The following is a 20785-nucleotide window of genomic DNA, read 5'->3' on the forward strand; positions in this document are numbered from 1 at the left end:
CTGGTAATAATAGAAACAAATGTGACTGTTGCTGGAGCTTCTTATTTTGTGAGACATAAAAGATTAAGTAGCACTGCCTTTAAAGTAAGACTGCTAGCAATGGCCTATTTTGAAACCCTTCCCTCTTTCTACATTCTTAAATTAAAATAAGAAATTACTTCATAGTTCTGCTCAGGAGTATTTTAGATAGCTGACAAGTTTGAATCAAAGAACCTATTTCATGCTTCACTCGGAGTTTAAATGTCTTAAAATTACAAAAATAGAAAGCTAGAAAAATAATCCGCCTTTATACTTCCCCCTCCCACCAAAACCCACAAAAGCGGACCGTGTTTTTTCAGTGCTGAGATACTGGGCTTCTGTAATTTCTGAGGAGGGCTGAACTGGTCTGCTGAGATTATAAACCCAACAGGGAAACTGTGGGCGTGACTCCTAAAAGGGCAAATTAGAACAAACCACTCAAGCTCTCAGAAGGTAATACACTGTTCAGTTGGATATTTTTTTTTTCCTTGCTCTCACCTATCACTTCAGAGCAGTTGAGTTTATAAACAATTTATGGTTTGTAGTAGGCATTATTACAGTTTCTGCTGAGTGAATGACCCCCATCTGTGTTGATGAGTGGTGGGAGGGGGGATAAGTGGCAGATGTCTGTTTCATCTATTGCGCTTTCAGAAAATGTTGCTTGTGTCTAAAAAAGCTTTTGATGCTGGATGATCTGGTACTGAATAATAGATCTGAAATCTTTGCAAGAAAACGGGTTGTTTGTATTTATATTTTAAACAAATATGAATGTGGAAGAAGGCAGTTTCAGTACAAAATTAAGTAAATTTATTTTTTCTTTTTTTTTTTTTTTTTACAGAAAACCATAGCTAAAATTGCAACATGCTTGGAACTGAGAAGTGCAGCTTTACAGGTATAGCTCTTTTTCCTATGTGACTTCATACTTTAGTGATAGGGAACTGTAGAGCTTTTCAAAACTAGTTTAATGTCTTCAGACATAGCCAAAACTTCTGAAAACAGAGTGAACAAACACTTGAACACTTGGACTTTCCAGTTTGTCAGCATGATGCCCCAAGGGGCTGCCTTAAAAACCTTTAAGTGCTTATATGAGCATGTATTAGGGTTTGTACAGGAATTTAACTGCAGCTTTTGTGTCTTTGGTTCTTTACCTCATTTTACTCCTTCAGAAATGATTACTTTGTCTTCCTAACCTGTGTGCAAGGGTAAAAAGATCCCCAGAGTGACCCTTGCATCTAATTCAGCCACTTCACAAATCATAATAGAGCACAAGAAAGAATGTGTGTGTAGAATAAAAATGATAAAAATTACTTTGTAGCAGTCATGAAAACTGTCAGTGCTGTAGGCAAATGTGTGAAAATCATAGAATGGTTTCGTTTGGAAGGGACCTTGAAGACCATCTATTTCCAACCTCCCTGCTATGGGCAGGGACACCTCCCACTAGACCAGGTTGTTCAAAGCCCCATCCAGATTTAGAAGCTACTCTTTGGACTCTTTTTCTGGACTGGATGTAGGTGTCATGGAAGTGAGTTTCTTTTTTCCATCAGCACAATCTTATCCCCAAAACAAAAGGGAAGCGAGAGAAGTTGCCAAAAGAGGCAGGGGAGGGATGAACGAACTGAAGCACAGTTTGGGTTATTGGATTACCTCTTTACTGACAAAGAGTGGTGACAGGCTAATTTTGCATTGAGTTGCTCAAGGCAGCGCTCCTGAGTACTTCATGTTGCTGTACAAGGTTTAGCAGCTCCACTGTGCTGCCTTCATTTGTCTGAGAGGCTGTGATGCAGTGGCAACTTAGTCGTCATGCTGGAGCTGGACTGATGAGGTGGGGGCTGACCAGTCTTGAGGCTGTGTGACCTTTGAAGAATTATTTGGTTATCTCTAGCTGTCTTTCTATTTTAATCTAAAATAAATGTGGGGTGTTTGAACAGTGTTGTGCTTGTTCTGATTCCCTGTGACTTTGTGATGAGGGCAGGTGTGTTCCACTGTGGGACAGCTTCATGGGTTGGGTCGTGCCTCAGAGCAACAGCAGAAGGTGCAGCAATGTCATAACCTGCCAAACTGAAGAGATGATGTCTTGCAAGAACAGCCTTCCTTGCTGTCGGTCCCTCAGCAGTAACTCAAGGATTTTATAACCTTGTGTGAGGGTACTAGAACTTTTCTTCCACTTCGCTTTGGGGAGTGTTTTACTTGCTGTGGTTTTGTTCCAGTTTCTTAGCAGAGATTAAAGCAGTTAGCAAGTGTGGTCATCTCTTCCCATTCTTCTAACAGTATGGGTATAGCTGCTTTACGGTCCTTCTGTAGTCTTGCAAAAAGTCCCTTTTGACACTTGGGTAAAATCAAAGAGAAAAAAAAAAAAAACAAACAACCGCTGGGCCTTGAAGAAATGTTGAAAACAATGGGTAATCTTAAGAGACGTCAAGGGTGCAATGACACAACAGGTAAGACCTGATCCTCTGCCTGAAAGAGGATGTCCAGTGTCAATCCTTGTATTTGCGCTATTTTTCTTATGCTGGCTCTGCCACTTGTCATCTCAGAATAGGCTAGTTCAGCTTATCAAACTGTCAGTGAACTACCTCAGAATAAAAAAATTATAACTTTTCCGTTGAGTTAGCGAGTCCAATAGGCTTGCTGAGAAGCAGACATGTGCTACAGCCAGATGAGGAAACTGCACCATCAGAGTTGGAGAAAGGAGAGCTGGGAATCCCTCTTCCATTTGCAGTGAGCTCTTAGCTGAGTGTTTTGTCAAGCTCATCCTGTTTACTGTAATTTGTGCCAGCGTTACAATGTTGGACGTGTGTCTTGAACTGTGAATGCTCCTGTTGGAGCGTCGCTTTGCAGTGTAGTCTTACAGCTGATCTTGCTTCAGAACAACTTGACTGGGGAAGAATTAAAAGAAGTCCCTCTGTCTTAATGTTACTCTGCGCAGTAAGTATGAAAGACCAACTAATTGCTTTAAAAATATTTACGTTGTAGTAGAGCTTAGAACATGGGATAAATTTGTTCTCAATAAATTATAAGTAATGCACTTTCCGCCTGACCCGTGAACCTAGCCTCTGTTGGGAAGATTTTGTTTCAGTTTTTTAGGACTCTGAAGCTTTGAAGTAAGCTGGTATGTTTGAACAAAGGAAGCACCTTGCATGCTTATTCTAAGATAGGGTAGCCCTGTCTGAGGGGAAGATGCATACTAAGTTCTAACTCTTTCTCTGTAATGTCCTAGTCCACCCAGTCACAGGATGAATTTAAGCTTGAGGATCTGAAGAAGCTGGAACCAAGTAAGTAGTATCTTTGTATTTTAAGTGAGTGACGTTTATCGTTACAGTGGAAAATGTGACAGCAGCATGAATACTGACTGACCGCAATGTGGTTTGACAGTAATGCTGGTTTTAGGTGGCTCTTCCAAATATCTGTTACCACGTAGACAGAACTTGATGTGTATTAGCTAATGTAATGCGGGTAACTTCAAAGTATAGTAGTCCTAATGTTTCACATAATGTATTTGTCTTTATTCTCAAATAAGTGCTGCTAATTTTTGTACAAAATAATAATTTAAGCTATCAGTAGTACAGTATATAATCAGCTGTAAAATTTACCTGCACATTTCTTACTTGAACTGGATTTCAGCGCTTTGTGGTCTTCTTCCTTGCAGTGTGAAATTTATTTTTTCTTCTGAAAATATTTAACTTGTGCTCATGGTAGCCAATCACCTGCCGCCTGCCACTGTAATGCTACCAGACTAATGAAGTTAAGAGTCAAAGTGAGGATGTGAGTCAGTCTTTGAAGGGTTTGGTGTGATGTTGTTTTTTCCCAACTGATCCTGGGTCAGTTCTTGGTATGTCAATCCAGAAATAACTTTTTCATGTAGGAAGTATCTATTTATCTGCTACATTTTCCTTCCCATAACACTGGCTGCTTTATTCTCAAAGCATCTTTAGGATCAGAGCTTCCACATGTAAGCAGTATTATCCTGAATGCTAACGTTTCTGCTGTTCTTGGGGAACAGGAGATGTGGAAGAGCTTCTTTCATGTTGGCAAAAGCTGGTTTTGTTTTGCTCCTGTCACAGTTGTATCATTAAGGGGGATGTTGGGGATAAGCATGATAGGCAGGCAAGTGTTGTCACTTCATGAATAAGCTGAGTTTCTCGCACTCCCATTCTCTAAGTAACTGGCACAGGATCATACAGGGAAGCTTGTTAAGAAGCAGGGTGTTGCATTGAAGTTCCTAATGCCTTTAGAAAAACATAGAGTCCAAATGCTTTTAAACTGTTCCCTGGAAGTTGAAAGTGAAGGTATGTTACAAGACTCCTAAGTCGGTGAAGACCGTAACTTGGGAAAGGGTTTAACTGTGTGTTGGAAGTATTAGGCCTTTCACAATCCGCATATTGCATGTCTGGCCTCTGCATCCTCTGGTTTGGGATTATTTTGTATAGATACTCCAGCTCTCTGTTTACAAAGTATTTAAAATGTTGTAATCATCTAATAACTGTGGATTTCGGACTCCGTTGTGCAAATGCCCCGTGAGTGACTGAAGGGTGGAAGAGGGAGAAGAATCATGTTTTAATTCATCAAATTGTTCTGCAAATCAAAGGAAGTGACTATCGAAGGGTTTAGTCAGAATTTACATTCTGCCAACAGATGTAAAGCTTCCCTTGAAATGCCTCCTTTTCGTAAAAGCCAAAATTTCAAGAGTCCTGTTGCTTATCTTTCCCTCCATCAGAGAACTGATTTTTTTTTTTTTAATCTGTCAAAAAAACTGTTCAACAGTGTGAAGCACATTGAGCCCACATTTCATACAACAAGCAACTATATTAAAACTGAGGAAGAGTGTGTGGCCATCAGTTTTCAAAGACACTGAGTTGTTTTCCTTGGGGGAGAATGGGTGCTTCTACAACAACAATTGAACATTGATGTTCTTAATGCTGCTGTCTGACTTGGATTGTTCTGGTCTCTTTCTCTCTGAATTGTGCCTTTGTTTTGTGGTTTTTAAGTATATCTTGAATAGAGTAAATTTTAATCAGGCCAACACCAGCCATTGCACAAAATACACCGTGAAGTGTTTTAATTTGTGTGTTGTCAATTTGCTCTTGCTTTCCACCAGAAGAAGCTAAAAAAAAAAAATCTGGGCTGGCAATGAAAATAAGTGATTCTTTTGTTAGGTCAAGCCATTCTGTTAGGGTGGAACGAAAACAGCTATTCACACAATTTGGCTTGTTTTAATTACTTTTGTGCCTGAAGCTGTCAAAATGGCTGAGAAATTTGGTTGGGGTGTTGTTATAGTAACCAGGGCCCTTAGATTTAAGCTTTTTTTATCTTGTGTTGTCAAGTTCTAACTTTTCCTACTTAAGCTTGCCTTTCACGCTGCTTGGAAAGTGAAGCAGTTGGCTAGTTTTGTTTGTTTATAGGATTTGTCACTGAATCTTTTGTGCTAGAATAATGCTACAGGAGGGTCCATACATACAAATAGTTCTTTTGAGACTACACTGTGTGGAATCATTGCAAACGCACTGGGTCTCACAAATCCTTTTCTTGTAAAAGCTTATACCGGTGTTAAAATACATATTCCAAATGGGTAGGCCGGGACATCTCGTGGCCTGTGTTTGGTGTGTGATGATTCTAGGCACTAAGCGACTAGTTTCAAACTCAGTGTATAGGTATTATGAGAGAAGTAGACACCGGGTTGTACTGGGGAGCCTGGTATCTGAATAGTTTTGTATTGTCTATTTAAAAATAAATAAATCAGTACAGGTATCATAGGCTGTCACTAAAAATCTAAATGGACAGTGGCCTTTACCAAGTTAGTGTGTACTGGTTTTGCGGCTCATGTTGGTAATTTCTTTCTTTCAAGAGACAGCCAACTGCTGATAAAATCAATGTGATATTGTCCAACGTCGCAAAAGAAAAGGCAGCTTCTGCATGCAAGCCTGCAGAACAGTGTTTTTAAAAGATTTCTGTTGGAAAAGCAACATAAATGGAGGCCACAACGCTGCGATCTGCCCATTAGTTACACACGTGGACAACTTTCTATGAATTGTGTTCTCAGCAGCCGCGTTACAGAGGGGAAGTGCTCTTTTTCACGGAGGCGATGTGTGTTTTTAAAAACAAAACTAAAACCAAAAAAGCCCAAACCAACCTCTTAAAGCTTGAGTGGCTTACGCAGTATTGCCAGGGAGATTTCTGTTCATTGTAACCTAATGGGTTTTTTTCTGTGATCTCGTTGTTTTTATTTAAATCAACTGAAACTCCCACTTATGATAGACGTAGAGAGGATTTTCCTTTTCCTCAGAGGATGTTGCATAGCTGTCTTATTGCTTTACTCTTTCGTAGTGACTTTGAATAAGTATTTCCCCTGGCTGAGTGCTGTAGATCCACTTCTTACCCTGATGATGTTTAAAGGAGCACTTTTGGTAAATTGCTGTATTACAACTTTTCAAAATTATTTGCTGTGGGTGATGAGACAGAGTTGAAAGCCTATTAAAAACTCGATCCACAGCTTACTGTGGGCAAAAGGCAAGAGATTCTGGATGGTGTTTCCAGATGTGTTTCTGAGCTAAACAGGCAGCATCACCTTTAGTCACCGACACGGCCAGGATGTCTGGAAGCGGCGTACTCCCGTGGGCAGCTCCGGTGCCACCGCCTGTGTGCCTGGCTGCGGCTCTCTTGGCAGGAGGGTGTATGCTCAGCTCTGTCTCCAGGCAGCGTCGAGATTTTAGGCGCTGTGAAACTGTTTGCCTTTTTCCTGTGCTCATATCGGTGGAGTATTTTGTGCCCTCTAGTGATGACTGAAATGTATTGCTAAGTTGTTTTTTTTTCCAGGGGGTGTTCATTCACGTAGTGAGAGAAATTGGTTACGGGGGAGAGGAATCTAGTGCTTACCAGCCTTTGGAAGATGGGAGGAGAACTACTGTAACTTCTATTGCTTCTGTATAATGTGCCTATGATCTGTAAGAGATCTCGCTTTACTGCGATTTTTCTGCCTGGGGCAGTTCCACTTTCTGTCTCCGGTATGATGTAGCTCTCCAAGAGCTGGGGAATTGAGTGTGATAAAAATCCCCTGCTTTTCCTGAACCTCAGCTGTGCTGGAAGGTGACTGCTCTTAACCAGATGCTTTCCTGTTGGGAAGTGGCTGTGATTCTTCACCACCATGTTGAAATCTGTGTTACTGATCCCTCAGAGCAGAAGTCTTTGGAGGGAGAGAGGCTCGGCATGAGTTTTGTCTGTCGCATCTCTGACTGAAGGCGACTTGAAGCTTTCTATGTATTTATGTATTGTGTCCATCTGGAATCAGGCAGTACCTAACCTCTCAGGTGGTGGTACAGAAATCAGGAAAAAAAAATCAGAATGAATAAAGACTGGAAAGATATTTTGGGTTCTTTATAGTTTCCCTGAGGGATTCTTTATTCATTGCAGCATTCAGATGGTGTCTGGTAAGTTAATGATGGAGCCCACACTAAGTGATGTGAGTATGAAGACAGACAGGGAAGCTCTCCTGCACTGGCTGAATTGTCTCATGCAGAGGGCCCTGGCAGTGGTTCCTTAAATGTAACTGGTATTTAAGTACCTCTGGGTATTTGTGTAATCTTAACATCATTTAGAAGCAGTTTGTTCTCATTCAGTAGTCCTAAGGGGAGATTTCCTGTGCTCTGAGAGGGCGTATTGCAAAGAGAGGCTCAGTGAGAGGACTCAGTTTTTCTACCTCCTCTCCCCCTGCCCAGTCTGGGATACTCGTTGTCTGGTAGGAGAGCGCCTCTCCCCGCAGACGTTCTCTTGTAAATCTTTAGGCCCTTTAGCTGTTATGAAATGCTTATTTCTTTCACATGCTTTTGGAAGTTTTGCTCTTACTCGTAAATGCTTTTGGAAATAACAGCTAAAGTTGTGATTACTAAAACTTGAGTAAGTTTCCAATCGAAATGGCAAAGCCGTTGTCCCATTGAATGCTGGAGAATATAGTCAGTGTCTCTGGGGCTTGATGGTCAGATGTTGCACTGTATCTCTTCTGAATTTTGCCAATCTGCCCAGACATCTGAGCGCAGAAAAAAAAGAAAAAACAAACAAATACCCCCCCCCCCCCCCATCACCATCATTAACAAAAAAAAAAAATCCAAAACACATGCATGAAGAAGTAGAAAATCTCAACTAAGCTCTGTATTACCAGCATGCTTGGACGCCCACGGTGGCTGGCTGAATGTGCAGCCTACACGTGTGCTTAAGTTTGTCGGTTCAGGTGCTGTGAGAATGGATGTAACTGTGCAAAGTATTAGAATTAATGCTTGTTTATGGATATGGATTCTTATTTTTTCCCCTCTCTGCAGTCTTAAAGAATATCCTCACTTACAATAAGGAGTTCCCCTTTGATGTTCAGCCTGTTCCACTCAGGTAAGGGAGAACTGGGGTCACTTCATGTGCAGATACGTATATATCTGGAAGGGAGCATAGCCTGGGACCTGGCGTACATCTGAAACATTAGAATTTCTAGAGCCACCTACTTGCTGTGCTGCTTTGGGTAAAGTGGTTAATAAAAACTTTTGAATTCTGTTTGTCTAGGTACCACTAAAAATCAAGCCCGTGCTACATCTTTCTGAAATTGTCAGTATTGTCTCTTGCTTTTAGACTCTGTGCTTTCTGTTGGGTTGAGCTCCTGCAGTCTCTGTCAGAGTCTATAGGTACAGGTAGTAGTTAATAGGTGTGAAATGACATTAAAGCGTGTTGCCCCTGCTCTGACTTGTGAGTTGCAAGCCAGATGACGAATGATCTTTGGTCTCATTCTTCTTTCTTGTGTTTTACAGGAAGATTTTAGCACCTGGAGAAGAGGAACACTTGGAGTTTGAGGAAGATGATGAGGAAGGAGGAGCTGGAGCAGGGTCTCCAGACTCTTTTCCTGCTAGAGTTCCAGGTAGGGGCAGTAGCCTTGCCGTGCCAGCCTATGTAGCGTGTGTGAGTTCTGTCTCTGAGAAGCCCTTTTCTCCGCCTGTCATTTGAAAAGTTTGGGTGAGGAGCAACAGGCTAATGTGAACTCTAATGCTGTATTGGAGAACCACAAAGGTGGACAGTGGATTTTTTTTTTCCCCATTAAACAATATTTTATTGCAAAACAGTTATATATGGATAACGTGTGAGGGTGGTGCCATCTACCTCAAATAATTAGCCTTTATTCCTTGTTCAAACTCAGTATTTTCATTCCATGCACTTTATTAACTGTATCATGTGAAGTGCTTCAAATGCATTCAAATATTCAAATGTTAGTTGTGGCAATGTTTCTCCTGCAAGGTGCATCGCATCCTGCTAGAGATGTGATAAGTTGTTGCTGGTTATTTTTGTGTTGCATCAGCTGTTGAGACAGTGGCTTAGACTAAAGCCAGGCTCTGAGAGGATAAAGAGGGAGTAACTTTGGTTTTGATAGTTAAGTCCTTGACCACGTGAAAGCACTTGTAGAACTGGGTATACCTACAGATTCTAGAGAAGGTCTTCCTGTAATTTCAGCTTTTGACAATTTACCGGATAAAGGGGTAGGATGTTCCAACAGAGGTTCTTTTTGTTCCTGGTGTGGTTTCTTTGCATAAGAAACAGGTTTCTAGTTTCGGAGCAGGTTGCCAAACTTCATATTTCAGGAAGGAGATAACAAGGAGGGAAACTAGTACTGGAATTATGGTTGGAAGAGCTGGGGTGTTGCATTACTTACGCCTGGAGAAAACACGTCTCTGTCCTTAGATTTGAGCCAATCCGTGCTACTGCATGTGATCCCTGGAGGCTATACTGTGTAGGTATGCACAGTCTACAGTTGTTTGTGCTAAGCTCACAAATAGGCTCTAATACATTGTGATGTTTTATTGCTTACATTTACTGTCTTGATCCTTGTTATTCACCATGATAAATCGTTTATGAAGAAGCATTCTGTCTGTCCAGAGCACATGTGCTTAAAAAAGAGTCTAAGTTGATGATAGACAGATCGAGTTTTCAGTTAAATCATTTTCAAAGTAGTAGGGTAGTCAAACTGGAAAGAAGAAAGGTTTGGGCCGTATACTTTCTTACAGAATTATTCCTCAGTAAGACCATACCTTTAAGAGGAGGTGAGAGCAACGCCTGAATTTACTGATATTTTACATTGTCATCTACTTGATAAACTGCGTATCTGACTTCTCTGAATTTTTTTGCATTAAGGTAAACTTCCCCATAGCTATAATAATCTAAACCCCTAACTAAGACGGGTTTGTACTAGTTGAACACAGACCTTGTTTCCCCATTGAATGCAAATTAATGTGGTGTTTCTTACCTGATTGGAGGTTGGTTTTTCTCTGGGTGATGAGGTTTAAACAAAAGCAGTTTGCAGCCTTCTGGGGTGAGCCTTGTAAGTAAAGTGGCCTTTCCATATTGAATTGATAGAACTGTGTTGCACTCTTTGCTTCTGTATGCCTTTAATCCATAGTGCCTAACTGTATTGTTTAACTGATCGCGGCCTTGTCTTCTCCATGCATGGCTTCATCGTTATCACATTGCACCATTCATCTAACCCAGGAGCCAATGAAGGTATGATTACCTTTTAGTATATACAGTTATTTCTTTGATCATATTCATGTAGCTGTGATGTTCTTCATTGAGTTCTTACTTTCAACCCTCAAAATACAATCTTTGGTAACGATCCTAGTACTAGGCATCTATGTGTTGATCTTCATTTGCCTTCAGTACTAGAAAAAGGGATGGTCATATTTGGTGACACACTTTACATAGCTCTCTAGAAGCCCTGCAGTGCTAATAAAGACATTTTATGGCAAATCTTACACAAAGAGTACTTATGTAGTTAGACTTCTGTGTGTATGGAGCTGAACTGACCAATGGCTTGTTGCCTCTAACAGCAAAGGTTTCCTGCCTTTCTCCTGGTTATATACGGCTTTATTCCAGTGCTGTGCTGGCAATGGATTCTTCTGGGAACCGTTTCCGTTTGTGAACCCAGCAGGAGACTTGTCACCTTTCCCCCGCCCTTTCTCTGAATGGGGCTTTGGGAACGGAGAGAATGAAAGCCTGTGTCTTGGTGGCAGTGAGCTGTTGGGTTGGCTCACCTTTGTGTATCTGAAATGCACTTGTAGGAAGACACTTATTTTGTTTGTAGATGCTTCCTTCCCCCTCTGGCAACGATGCCCCGTGGTTGTGTCTGAAATGGCTGGCCATTCTCTCATGAAAAGCCTCAGTGTGAGCCTGCTGAAGGCTAACGGGCACAAGCCGTGCTGGCAGACTGACAGTGCGGCGCCCAGCCCTAGTAAAGTTATACCATAGAGAGGTTAGTGTCAGCTAGTGGCTCCCATGTGAAACGACTGCAGAGGCTTCAGCAAAAAACCTGCTTGGGTGATCGTGGCTCACATGAGACAGGCTACGGTCAGCTGCTTTGGTCCATGGCTGGCTTGGCTGTTCCTCCTGCTGAGGCAGAAAGGAAACCGTGTTCCTTGGAGACCATCCGTCCTCTTACCTGCTGGAAGTGAGCTTGACTTTTCTGCTCCTTGCAGCTCTGCAATTTCACACATTCTGGAAAGCGTTTTACAAGAACAGAATAATTTTTCTTAACACATTATTTTTATAATAAATGCCAGTCTGATGCAGCTTGCAGGCAATTTTTCTGTCAGGTATCCCATCACTTAGGCCTTTTGAGTGATGGATAGGATAACTGAAGGTTGCAGTTGTTCTTGGCTCTTTGGGGGCATGCTGCTTCTAGGAAACAACTGAAAGATGGCAGAGCAAAGTTTTTTGTGCTGAAAAGATGACAGGCTTGCTTCTACCTTCATTTAGATTGAAATAAGAACTCTGTCTTTGAACATCTGTTCAAGAGAGACAGTAAGATTAACTAGAGTGTGTGCGCTGCTTTGCAAAATGGGTGGTCTCTAATAAGTTTGCTTTTTAACACTTAACATACTATAGTCAGAAGCCTGTCCCACTGCTTCAGAATGGTGTGTCAAATTCTGCTGTGATGCGTTGTGAAGTGTCTGCAGATGTGGTACCTTGGAGGTCATGAGTCTGCAGCAGCCATGACAGGACAAGCAGAAATGTCCCACATCATAGATGTGAATTCGAGTCTTGCTGGTGATCCTGAAAGAGGGACTGGGTGTGGGGAGTGCTCATGAAATCTTGCTGAAGCTGTGGCTCTGGTTCTGTGAGCAGAATACATGGTCCCCTACTTGCAAAGCTAGTCTCTCTAATAGGACAAAACCTCCTTGGTTCCTCAGCTCCTCAAGCAGATCACGAGGAAAAAAAATATCAAGGAAAACCCAGATTGTACTTGCCAAAGGAAACTATTGCTGTGTTTAGATCTCAAGCCTTGGGATAACTTTTTTTTTTAATGAGAAATCCAAAACTGTGAATCAAACTTGCTCATCAGTCTAAGCATTTTCTGTCTTGGTGTTTATTCATCTAATACTGGAGAGAGGCTTGGAGCCTGCGGGTTTTCCCTAAAATCAGCATGAAGAAACCTACTCTGTTGTTGATGAATCTCATGGCTTCTAGTGAGTCTGAACAGTTTTGATTTCTGGCCAGCTGCACTGTCTTCCTCAGCACTGTGAGGATTCATTTATGCTGACCACAAAGTTTTGATGCTAAATGTTCATGATGCAGAGCTGAGAACTCCTTCCTTAAGGCAGAAGGGAACTTGGGGAATGCAAACACTATTTTTTTTTTTTCTTACTTTGAGTAGAAGCCAGTAGAACTTAGATAATTAAGAATCTCTCTTTTGGTTCCTTTACGTCCAGTGGGATTTGCAACAATGTCATTTTCATCTTTATTCTCCCAGTCTAAATGTTCAACATGAAGCCAAGTCATGTTCAATGGGGTGGGACTCCTGATTAAGTGTCTCAACTTCCTGCAACTGCAAATTGAATCCAGCCTCACAAATTTAATCCTTAAAAAATGATATAAAGTGAGTTCTGTGAACGAGTTATTCTGCATGAGAGCAAAAAAGAACGCTTTAAAAAAAGCTCCTCTCTATTCTTACGGCATTAGTTTTTTTTATTAATTCATTCAATTTGAGGCAGTCCTGGGATTTTTTTGGGTGTGGGCTTTGAAATCTGTCAGATGATGTTGTGTGTCTGTGCACACTGTCTTTCCCATAGTGCTGTGTGCTATTGGGATATGAATCCTTGGACTTTGAACCCCCTAAGGAGAACAGCATCTTCCATGAGAGATGATGGGATAAGCAAGGCCTCTGCAGCAAGATGACACAAAGGGTTAATAATATGCTTTACTCTTTCCAGGTACTTTATTACCCAGATTGCCATCTGAACCCGGGATGACGTTACTCACCATCAATATAGAGAAAATTGGTCTGAAAGATGCCGGGCAGTGCATTGATCCTTACATCACAGTCAGTGTAAAGGGTAATGATTTCTGTTCCTGGCTCCTCATTTCTAGTTTGGAGAGAGTGCGTTTTCTGAAAGCTGTATTGATTTTTCAACCTGCTTGGGAAAAATATTTGTTGGTACTTGCATTTTCTATTGTGGACTTAAGGCTTCTGCTTTAATCAAGGGTGGAAAAATTCTGTATTTGAGAGATACTGGGAGGTGAATCACTGCAGGAGACGCGCTTCTCTGTGCGCTCCAGGGGGGCCTTCCCCAAGCTGGGAGCTGAGTATCAGTGACTTGGCAGATTGTACTTCCCTATTCCAACTTCTTGAGCTGACTCTTAAGTACAGAGCTGTCTAGACTGCTTGTGCTCCCCAACATGTACTGGTCTCTGGGCTTTCTGGAGACAGTGAACCACAGCCCGCTGACTCCATTCTTGCCCTGTCATTAAACTAATCTTTTAGTAAAACAAAGATCATCTTACCAAGGCTTAGGGTTTAGAGGAATGGGTATGAAGCTGGGAAGCAAAGCTTGAAAGTGAAATAAAATATTAAAATATGTTTTAGTCTTGGCAGTGAAATATTTCAGCCAAAGCCCTGGTGGGCTAACAGCCTCCCTCTCTCAGAGCCTCCATGAATCTGGAAGAACCTCTCTCTCTGTCAGTCCAGGATAGGCAACATTAGGATTTTGCACTGTTTCAGGTGACAATATGGTTGATGTTGTTTGCTTGAAGCTGAGATTTTAGGTATTCAGACTCTTTCTAGTGGGAGCATCTGCCTCTTCCCCATTTTGCATTTCTTAGCATGAAGCCCCTGTGGTCAAATTGCTTACCTTTAACCTGCCCGCCTTGACTTCTCCTTATCTTTACGTTCTTTTGAGGTATATGATTTTGTTTATCATATAAAAAAATTGTAGCTGAGCTAACAGCCTCTAGTTATTTTCAGTTGTGATAGCTACCTTGTATGTGTCCTCTTTAGATGTGCTATTAGATACTGAACATAGGGATGAAACACTCGCTAGATGTGTGATCAGGTGCTTCCTCCACCAGTTCTTTGACAGAAGTAAGGCTCACAGTATTGAATGTCACTTGAATCCCAGTGATGTTCTCGAGTGTTTATATAGATAGATAGAAAACCTTATCTAATCACACTTCCTGTGATTATTTTCTTAACGGTGAAACCTTCCACTTCTCTCTGGACCTTTGAGGAGTTCACCTGGTTGGGGTGGAAGCCGGAGCATGACTCTTGTCTTCCCTGGCAGATACAACTGCCTTTTTGTGTTTTCAGTCTTGGAAATGGCAGCATTTCTTTGTTTATAAAGTTGCCTTAGGTTTGCAACATCATTTTTAGATCATGTAACTATTCTTTGGGCTCCCCTTCTCTAGTCACTTGTGGATCTTTCTTTGCCTCTAGCATGCCAGAAAGCTGAGGGATGGGTGCCTTCAGTGGTAGGGCTAGCTGGATGGGTGTGAGTTTAATCAGATTTAATTCTTTCATGTTGAGTTTCTCTTGGCCAACAGGAAAATACCAGCCCTAAAGGGGTTCTAATGTTGGATCCTGGAACTTATCAGACCTTGTAAAGCAAACATTCGTTGTTCCTTGCCACTGAAATATTTGTCTTTCTTAACTTATTACATATTGTTAAAACTGTTGCTTGCCTTTAGAGCTAGCTCTCGCTTCCTTTCTGGAGCTAAGGGAGAGTGTATATTGGTAGATTTAATTTCCCAACAAGTCTTTCTGTTAACGTGTGGCTCTCTATTTGTAAGCTCTTATAAATGGTGGCTGCCAAGTAATGATGTAGAAAATAAGATCAAAAAGGGTGTGTGTGTGTGGTGCTATCGCCTAGTCTTCTCATGGTGACTTTTTGTACTTTATTTCTGGAGATTTTTGGTGAGGAACAGTAACTCTGAAAAGTCATTTTGTCCCTGTTAGGAGTCTGAAGACACATAGTAGCTGTTTTCCTTGGTTCTATACCAGGCTGCTCTTCTGCAGGTTTGGAGAGAGGTTTGTTCCTGGTGCAAGACGGTGGTCCCAGCGTGCTCCCTGGATGAGGTGCATTGGGGTGCTCCAGGGCCCTGGCCTCAGCCTGTACCCCAGGCACAATGCATGTGCGATGTCCTTGTAATCTTGGCCATGTCGTTAGCAACTTTGCTCCACCTGAGGGAAAGGGATCACTAATGAGAGGAGAAAGAGCAGAGGACAAATGGACTTGTGCGAACAGTGAAGGCTTAGTGAGAAACAGTATGGTCTGTGGTGGCTGTGCCTGAGCAGCACAACTGGTGGTCATCACTGGGAGCTGGAGTCCAACCCACAGCCCCACTGTGCCTCTGCCTGAGGGAAAACCGAGAGGAATAATGCGCATTGAGTCTAGGCAGCAAAGCAGGGCGTATGTTGAAGATGACCAGAGGGCTGGAGCACCTCTGCTATGAAAACAAGCTGAGAGAGTTGGGGTTGTGCAGCCTGGAGAAGAGAAAGCTCTGAGGAGACCTTCTAGCGGCCTTCCAGTACCTAAAAGGGGCCTACAGGAAGGATGGGGAGGGACCCTTTATCAGGGAGTGTTATGATAGGACACGGGGTAACAGCCTCAAGTTGAGAGAGGGTAGATTTAGATTGGATATCAGGAAAAAATTCTTTACTGTGAGGGTGGTGAGACACTGGCCCAGGTTGCCCAGGGAAGCTGTGGCTGCCCCATCCCTGGAGGTGTTCAAGGCCAGGCTGGATGAGGCTTTGAGCAGCCTGGTCTGGTGGGAGGTGTCCCTGCCCAGGGCAGGGGGTCTGGAACTACATGATATTTAAGGTCCCTTCCAACCTGAACCATTCTGTGACTCTGTGATATACAGCTTGTGTAAGCCGTGCCAGCTGTGCCCCGCAGACCCTGTGTGGAGGGCAGCCTTTGGTCTGTGTCCCATTCTTCTGGTTTGGCTGAAGCCCTGCTGGAGTTTTATTTACAGGGGGAATGGAAGCCTTTGCTGGCAGCAGAAAGAAATGTGCTCTTAAAAATAAAAAGCGGGATAATTCCAAATTTTCATCTTACATACTGTCAGAACTTCACCTCCTTTCATGTTGCAATCAAAAAAAAAAAAATTCACTGACTGTGAAGGGGCATGATTGCCTGGGTTTTTTTGGTTTTTTTTGTTTTTTTTTAAGTTTAGAGGAAAAATCCAGGTGTGCATTCACTTTTTTGTGGCAGTATTAGGTGTGATTCATAAAAGTCCTAAAGCAGGACCTTAAGGTCCGCGAAGCTTCTGCCATTCTCATGCTGTTTCTTTCCTGCAGATTTGAATGGGATAGATCTGACTCCTGTGCAAGATACTCCTGTGGCTTTGAGGAAGGAGGACACATATGTCCATTTTAATGTGGACATTGAGATTCAGAAACACATTGAAAAACTAACAAAAGGTAAGTGGTATCAGAGACCTGAAACAGGACCCAGGAGCTTTGAAGGTGCAGACACTAGGCTGCTGCTGATCTAATAAACAGGCCATGCCTGAGCTGGTGCTGCAGGGCTCAAGATCCAGACAAGCATAAAAATAGAACTTTGCATCCTGTCTCTTTCAAATCGGTCATTGTGAGGATTTGCAGATGAGGGAGGAATGAAAAGAGATAAAAACACAGCAGTCTGCTCTACTACGCAGGTATTGAGCTGCTTTATCACCGCCTTAGTCATTGGACAAACTGTTACCAGGATATGAATAATTGATTGAAGAGTACAAACTGGGAGCGTGGTGAGCGTTGTAAGAACACAGTATAGCTTTTGAGTAAATAACAGAAGTGTTGGAGATGATGTCCTCCAATGTATGTAGAGTGCCTTAACGGCAGGTAAGTTTTCAGATAACTATTGGCCATAATTGCTAACTCTTCTATTAAACCATTTTCCACTCCAGGTGCAGCTATTTTCTTTGAATTCAAACACTACAAGCCTAAGAAAAGGTTTACTAGCACCAAGTGCTTTGCTTTCATGGAGATGGATGAAATCAAACCTGGGGCAATTGTTATAGAACTGTAAGTGACTTGCAATTATAGATGCCAATGACAGGGGAAACGAACTAAACTTCAGTTACAGCGTGTGGCTTGTTACATCAAGGAAGGTTTCTTGGACTCATTAGATTAACTTCCATAAGGAGTATTGTATTTTTAGTAAAGAAGAGAAGACAAAATGCTTTTAGGCAAATCAAATGGCTGCTGAAGTACAGAGTAACTCGTACTGTATCTATCTCCTAAAATCCAGAGTATTATATTGGGAATTCTCCTTACAAAAACCTTACATTCATTTAAAAATGGAAATCTTTGTTTTGTTAAAATAATAATCCAGAGAAAATACTAGTTTGAGTTTCTTCTTGTAAAATTTACTCATTATTGTTGCTTCCAGTAAGTCTTGTCAGATATGTTTAAAGGATTACGGTAATAAGATAAGATCTGTAGAGGACAAGCTTTCTAGTGTGCTTTCATCTTCCTGCGCAGCCATTAGCACTTGGATTAACTTACTTTCTTGTGGTTACAGGTACAAAAAACCCACTGATTTTAAAAGGAAGAAATTGCAACTGTTGACCAAGAAACCACTTTACCTTCACCTCCATCAAACATTGCACAAGGAATGACCCTAGTTGTGAGACTTCTGTGAACTGAACCGCAAGTCCTGGTAGCTGTGTGTAGTAGCCTTAGCCTTCGCAGGACAGGAAAACGACTGTATTCACGCCAGTAGGTCAGACGGGACCATCACACACTGCACAGCACTACGTCAGGGTCAGAGGCAAGCCTACCATTCCACTGCAAGATTCTGGTTTTTTTTTTTTTTTTTTCAGATCCAGGTTTTTCTGAGAGCCCTGAAGTATGTTGACTGCTTTTCCTAATTTTGCTGTTCATCACTTTTTTTTTTTTTATCTATCTATCTTAAGCGTTATTATCCTATTGCCTCAAGCTCCACCCAAGGATGGAGACTGCCCCTTTGCCAAACCTGTAGCAATAAAGATGTGGCAGGCCTACTAACTGTTTACACTTGCGGTGCTGTTGTAGTTCCTCTCATCTGCATTTCTGAGTCCTCTGTTGCAGGCTGGGTGGCAGAAGACTGGGAGAAAGAGGAGGTGGGGCAGGAAGGAGCCTGGAGGTACTGCAAGTGATTTAAAGGGAGAGACGGGAAGGAGGATAGTGGGGTCAAGTGGGGTGGCCACAGAAGAGCTCCTCAGTCAGCTGTTCTGCTTTGGTCAGGCCAGGAGGAGGACAACTGCAGATGAGAACACTGAACTATGATTTTAACAGCCTTGCCTGATCCACTTGTACTGAGTTTTGGATACAATACATGTCACAATCCCTTAAATCACCGTTACTCCGTAATACAGCTAACTTTTCTGTATTTTGTCCCAGAGTGATTTGCAGAGGTGGGTGGGGGATGGAGTGAGGCTTTCTCCGGGGCTTTGTCCTCGTGGCCGTGGGTGTGTCACCATTTTGGTGGCAGCAGGACAGGCTGTCCTGCTGAACACAGCTGAACAGTGTTCAAGCACCAATTTTCCAGAGCTTTTGGTAAAGTCGATGTGGCTAGCAGGCTGACCCACCTCTTACATGAAACTGCTGTTCTTGTGGAAACTGATTGTATGCAGTCTTCTGCATATTTTGTGCAAGTCTGGAAACTTACTCTAAAAGAATTACCTTTTTATGTAAGTAGATAGGATTATCATTTATTTTCTATATTTTTGGTGTATAATAAGCTGCAGGACATTGGCTTATTATGACACACTTGCATTCACTTTGTGACCTCCTAATAAAGGGACAGAAGTAGAACCCAGTCAAATCTTTCCTATATTTGCGTGGCTATTTAATAGAGGTTTGATACGCTTCTTGCATATCTAACTAGTGCCTAAATACTCTGCTATGCTAACAGAAGACCCAGCTCCCAAAATAGTGACAAATACTAGGTTTATTTTAAACACTCTGGGTGCAGATGTATCCCCCGTTCCTCTGCTCTGTCATGTAACCCCAAGATGTTACATTACGCTTTAATGGGAAGGAATGTTACTTTCCCTCCTGCTATTTGCCTGTTTACAGGCAGGTGTTCAGCATTTTTGGCTTTACCATATTGATTAGGATAAAAAGCTATTTTTGAATGACCTAATCTTCTTGCCTTCCCTCTGTTCTGATATAATGTCATTTAGGTGTAACAACAAAAGTTAGCAACATTTCCGCAAATTCCACTACTGGCTGGAGGAGGGGGGGAGTATAAGTGCAATTGAATTTTCCTGTTTACAGGTCTTTACAATATCCCAATGATATTACATCTGATACATTCGGTATCAAGCTCTGAAAAGATATCCCTATGAGTTATGGAAATACCTCTGAATGCAGCATTTTAGATATCAGACAAAAGGATACATACGTTCTTAAAAAAAATAAAGAAAAATCATCCTCTGAACTCCATGAAACGCTGCAGATAAATCTGAGCTCAGTCAGTAGCTGTGTTACCTGCCAGTGCTCCCTGTTTGGCTTGGGTCTCCTCGTGACCTCCTGGGACTCTGTGGCACGGAGCCTCCCTGCAAGGCGTGCAGCCTGGCTGGCTCCCTCGGCAAGGGACGGCTCTGTCCTGGCTCTGCCATCGCTCAGAGCCTACTGGAAGCATTGCGTGTCCCCTGGGGTGATGCCTGCTGCCTCCTGGAGCTTCAGGTTGTGAAGGTTAGCTGGGGTGGGCAAGGGAAGAGACACGAAGCACCACAAGGCTTGGTGTTGGGGAAGGAAAGAGCCTGAAGGTAAATGTTCATCAATGTGTGTCATTAGCCGCCATGCAAATTGAAAGCTTTCACTTGCATTGCAAACCCATGGTTTCAGTCGCTTACCTTGTCTCTTCTCCAGCTTTGTAGATATCTGTATTAACTCTGGTTATATGCAATGTCAACTTTGAAGTATTTTTTGTTAAATACACAAGTAGAGCTTTGTATTTAACTGCTTGTGAATTAACGTCTGTAGAGTGGGAAATACCATTTTTAAAGTTGCTTCTATCCTTTGCGTTTTTTCTGTGAACTGTCTTTCACTGAAAGGACTACTGCTCCCCACAACGCAAGCTCCTGTATTGTTTTATGCCTTGGTGATGTTCTGTCTTGTCTTTCATCTTAAATCTAAAGCTTCATACTTGTACTGTAAGAATGTAACACCTAGATGGCACGTTTAATGGCTGCTTGTACTCTGGCAGTAAAGCTGTAATGGCCTTCCAGTAGGGTTTTTTTATTATTCCTAGTTGTTTTCTCTTCCTTTTTTTTTTTTCCTCCCTAAGGCTTACTTTTCTACAGAGCACTTTTGAAAAACGTTAGTGTCTAGGTAAGTGCGTACTACATACTCATCCTTCTGTTAGCACTTACGTTCCGGGACTTCTTTGAACATCTACAAGCGTAGGGGGTGTTTTTAAAGCTCTCCAGTGTTCTCTGTATGGAAGCTGATCCAAAGCGATACAGGTCCATATGGTTTACATAAACCTAC

General features: G+C 42.1%; 1 protein-coding gene across 3 annotated transcripts in view; it reads left to right on the forward strand.

Moving 5' to 3' along the window:
* Positions 1–19102, forward strand: part of AIDA (axin interactor, dorsalization associated) — a 29055-nt gene extending 9953 nt beyond the window's left edge. The window contains exons 3-11 of one of the 3 annotated variants that reach the window (XM_054195322.1): positions 857–910; positions 3236–3290; positions 8325–8388; positions 8799–8905; positions 10525–10536; positions 13242–13364; positions 16604–16726; positions 17212–17329; positions 17829–19102. In XM_054195322.1, the coding sequence (XP_054051297.1) occupies positions 857–910; positions 3236–3290; positions 8325–8388; positions 8799–8905; positions 10525–10536; positions 13242–13364; positions 16604–16726; positions 17212–17329; positions 17829–17925 (753 nt within the window). In that variant the 3' untranslated portion in view covers positions 17926–19102. The remainder of the gene's footprint in view (positions 1–856; positions 911–3235; positions 3291–8324; positions 8389–8798; positions 8906–10524; positions 10537–13241; positions 13365–16603; positions 16727–17211; positions 17330–17828) is intronic. The other 2 variants (XM_054195323.1, XM_054195324.1) reach the window with 2 other exon arrangements.
* Positions 19103–20785: the final 1683 nt, after the last annotated feature.

Source organism: Rissa tridactyla, chromosome 3, assembly GCF_028500815.1.
Source record: "Rissa tridactyla isolate bRisTri1 chromosome 3, bRisTri1.patW.cur.20221130, whole genome shotgun sequence".
NCBI classification, from domain to species: domain Eukaryota; kingdom Metazoa; phylum Chordata; class Aves; order Charadriiformes; family Laridae; genus Rissa; species Rissa tridactyla.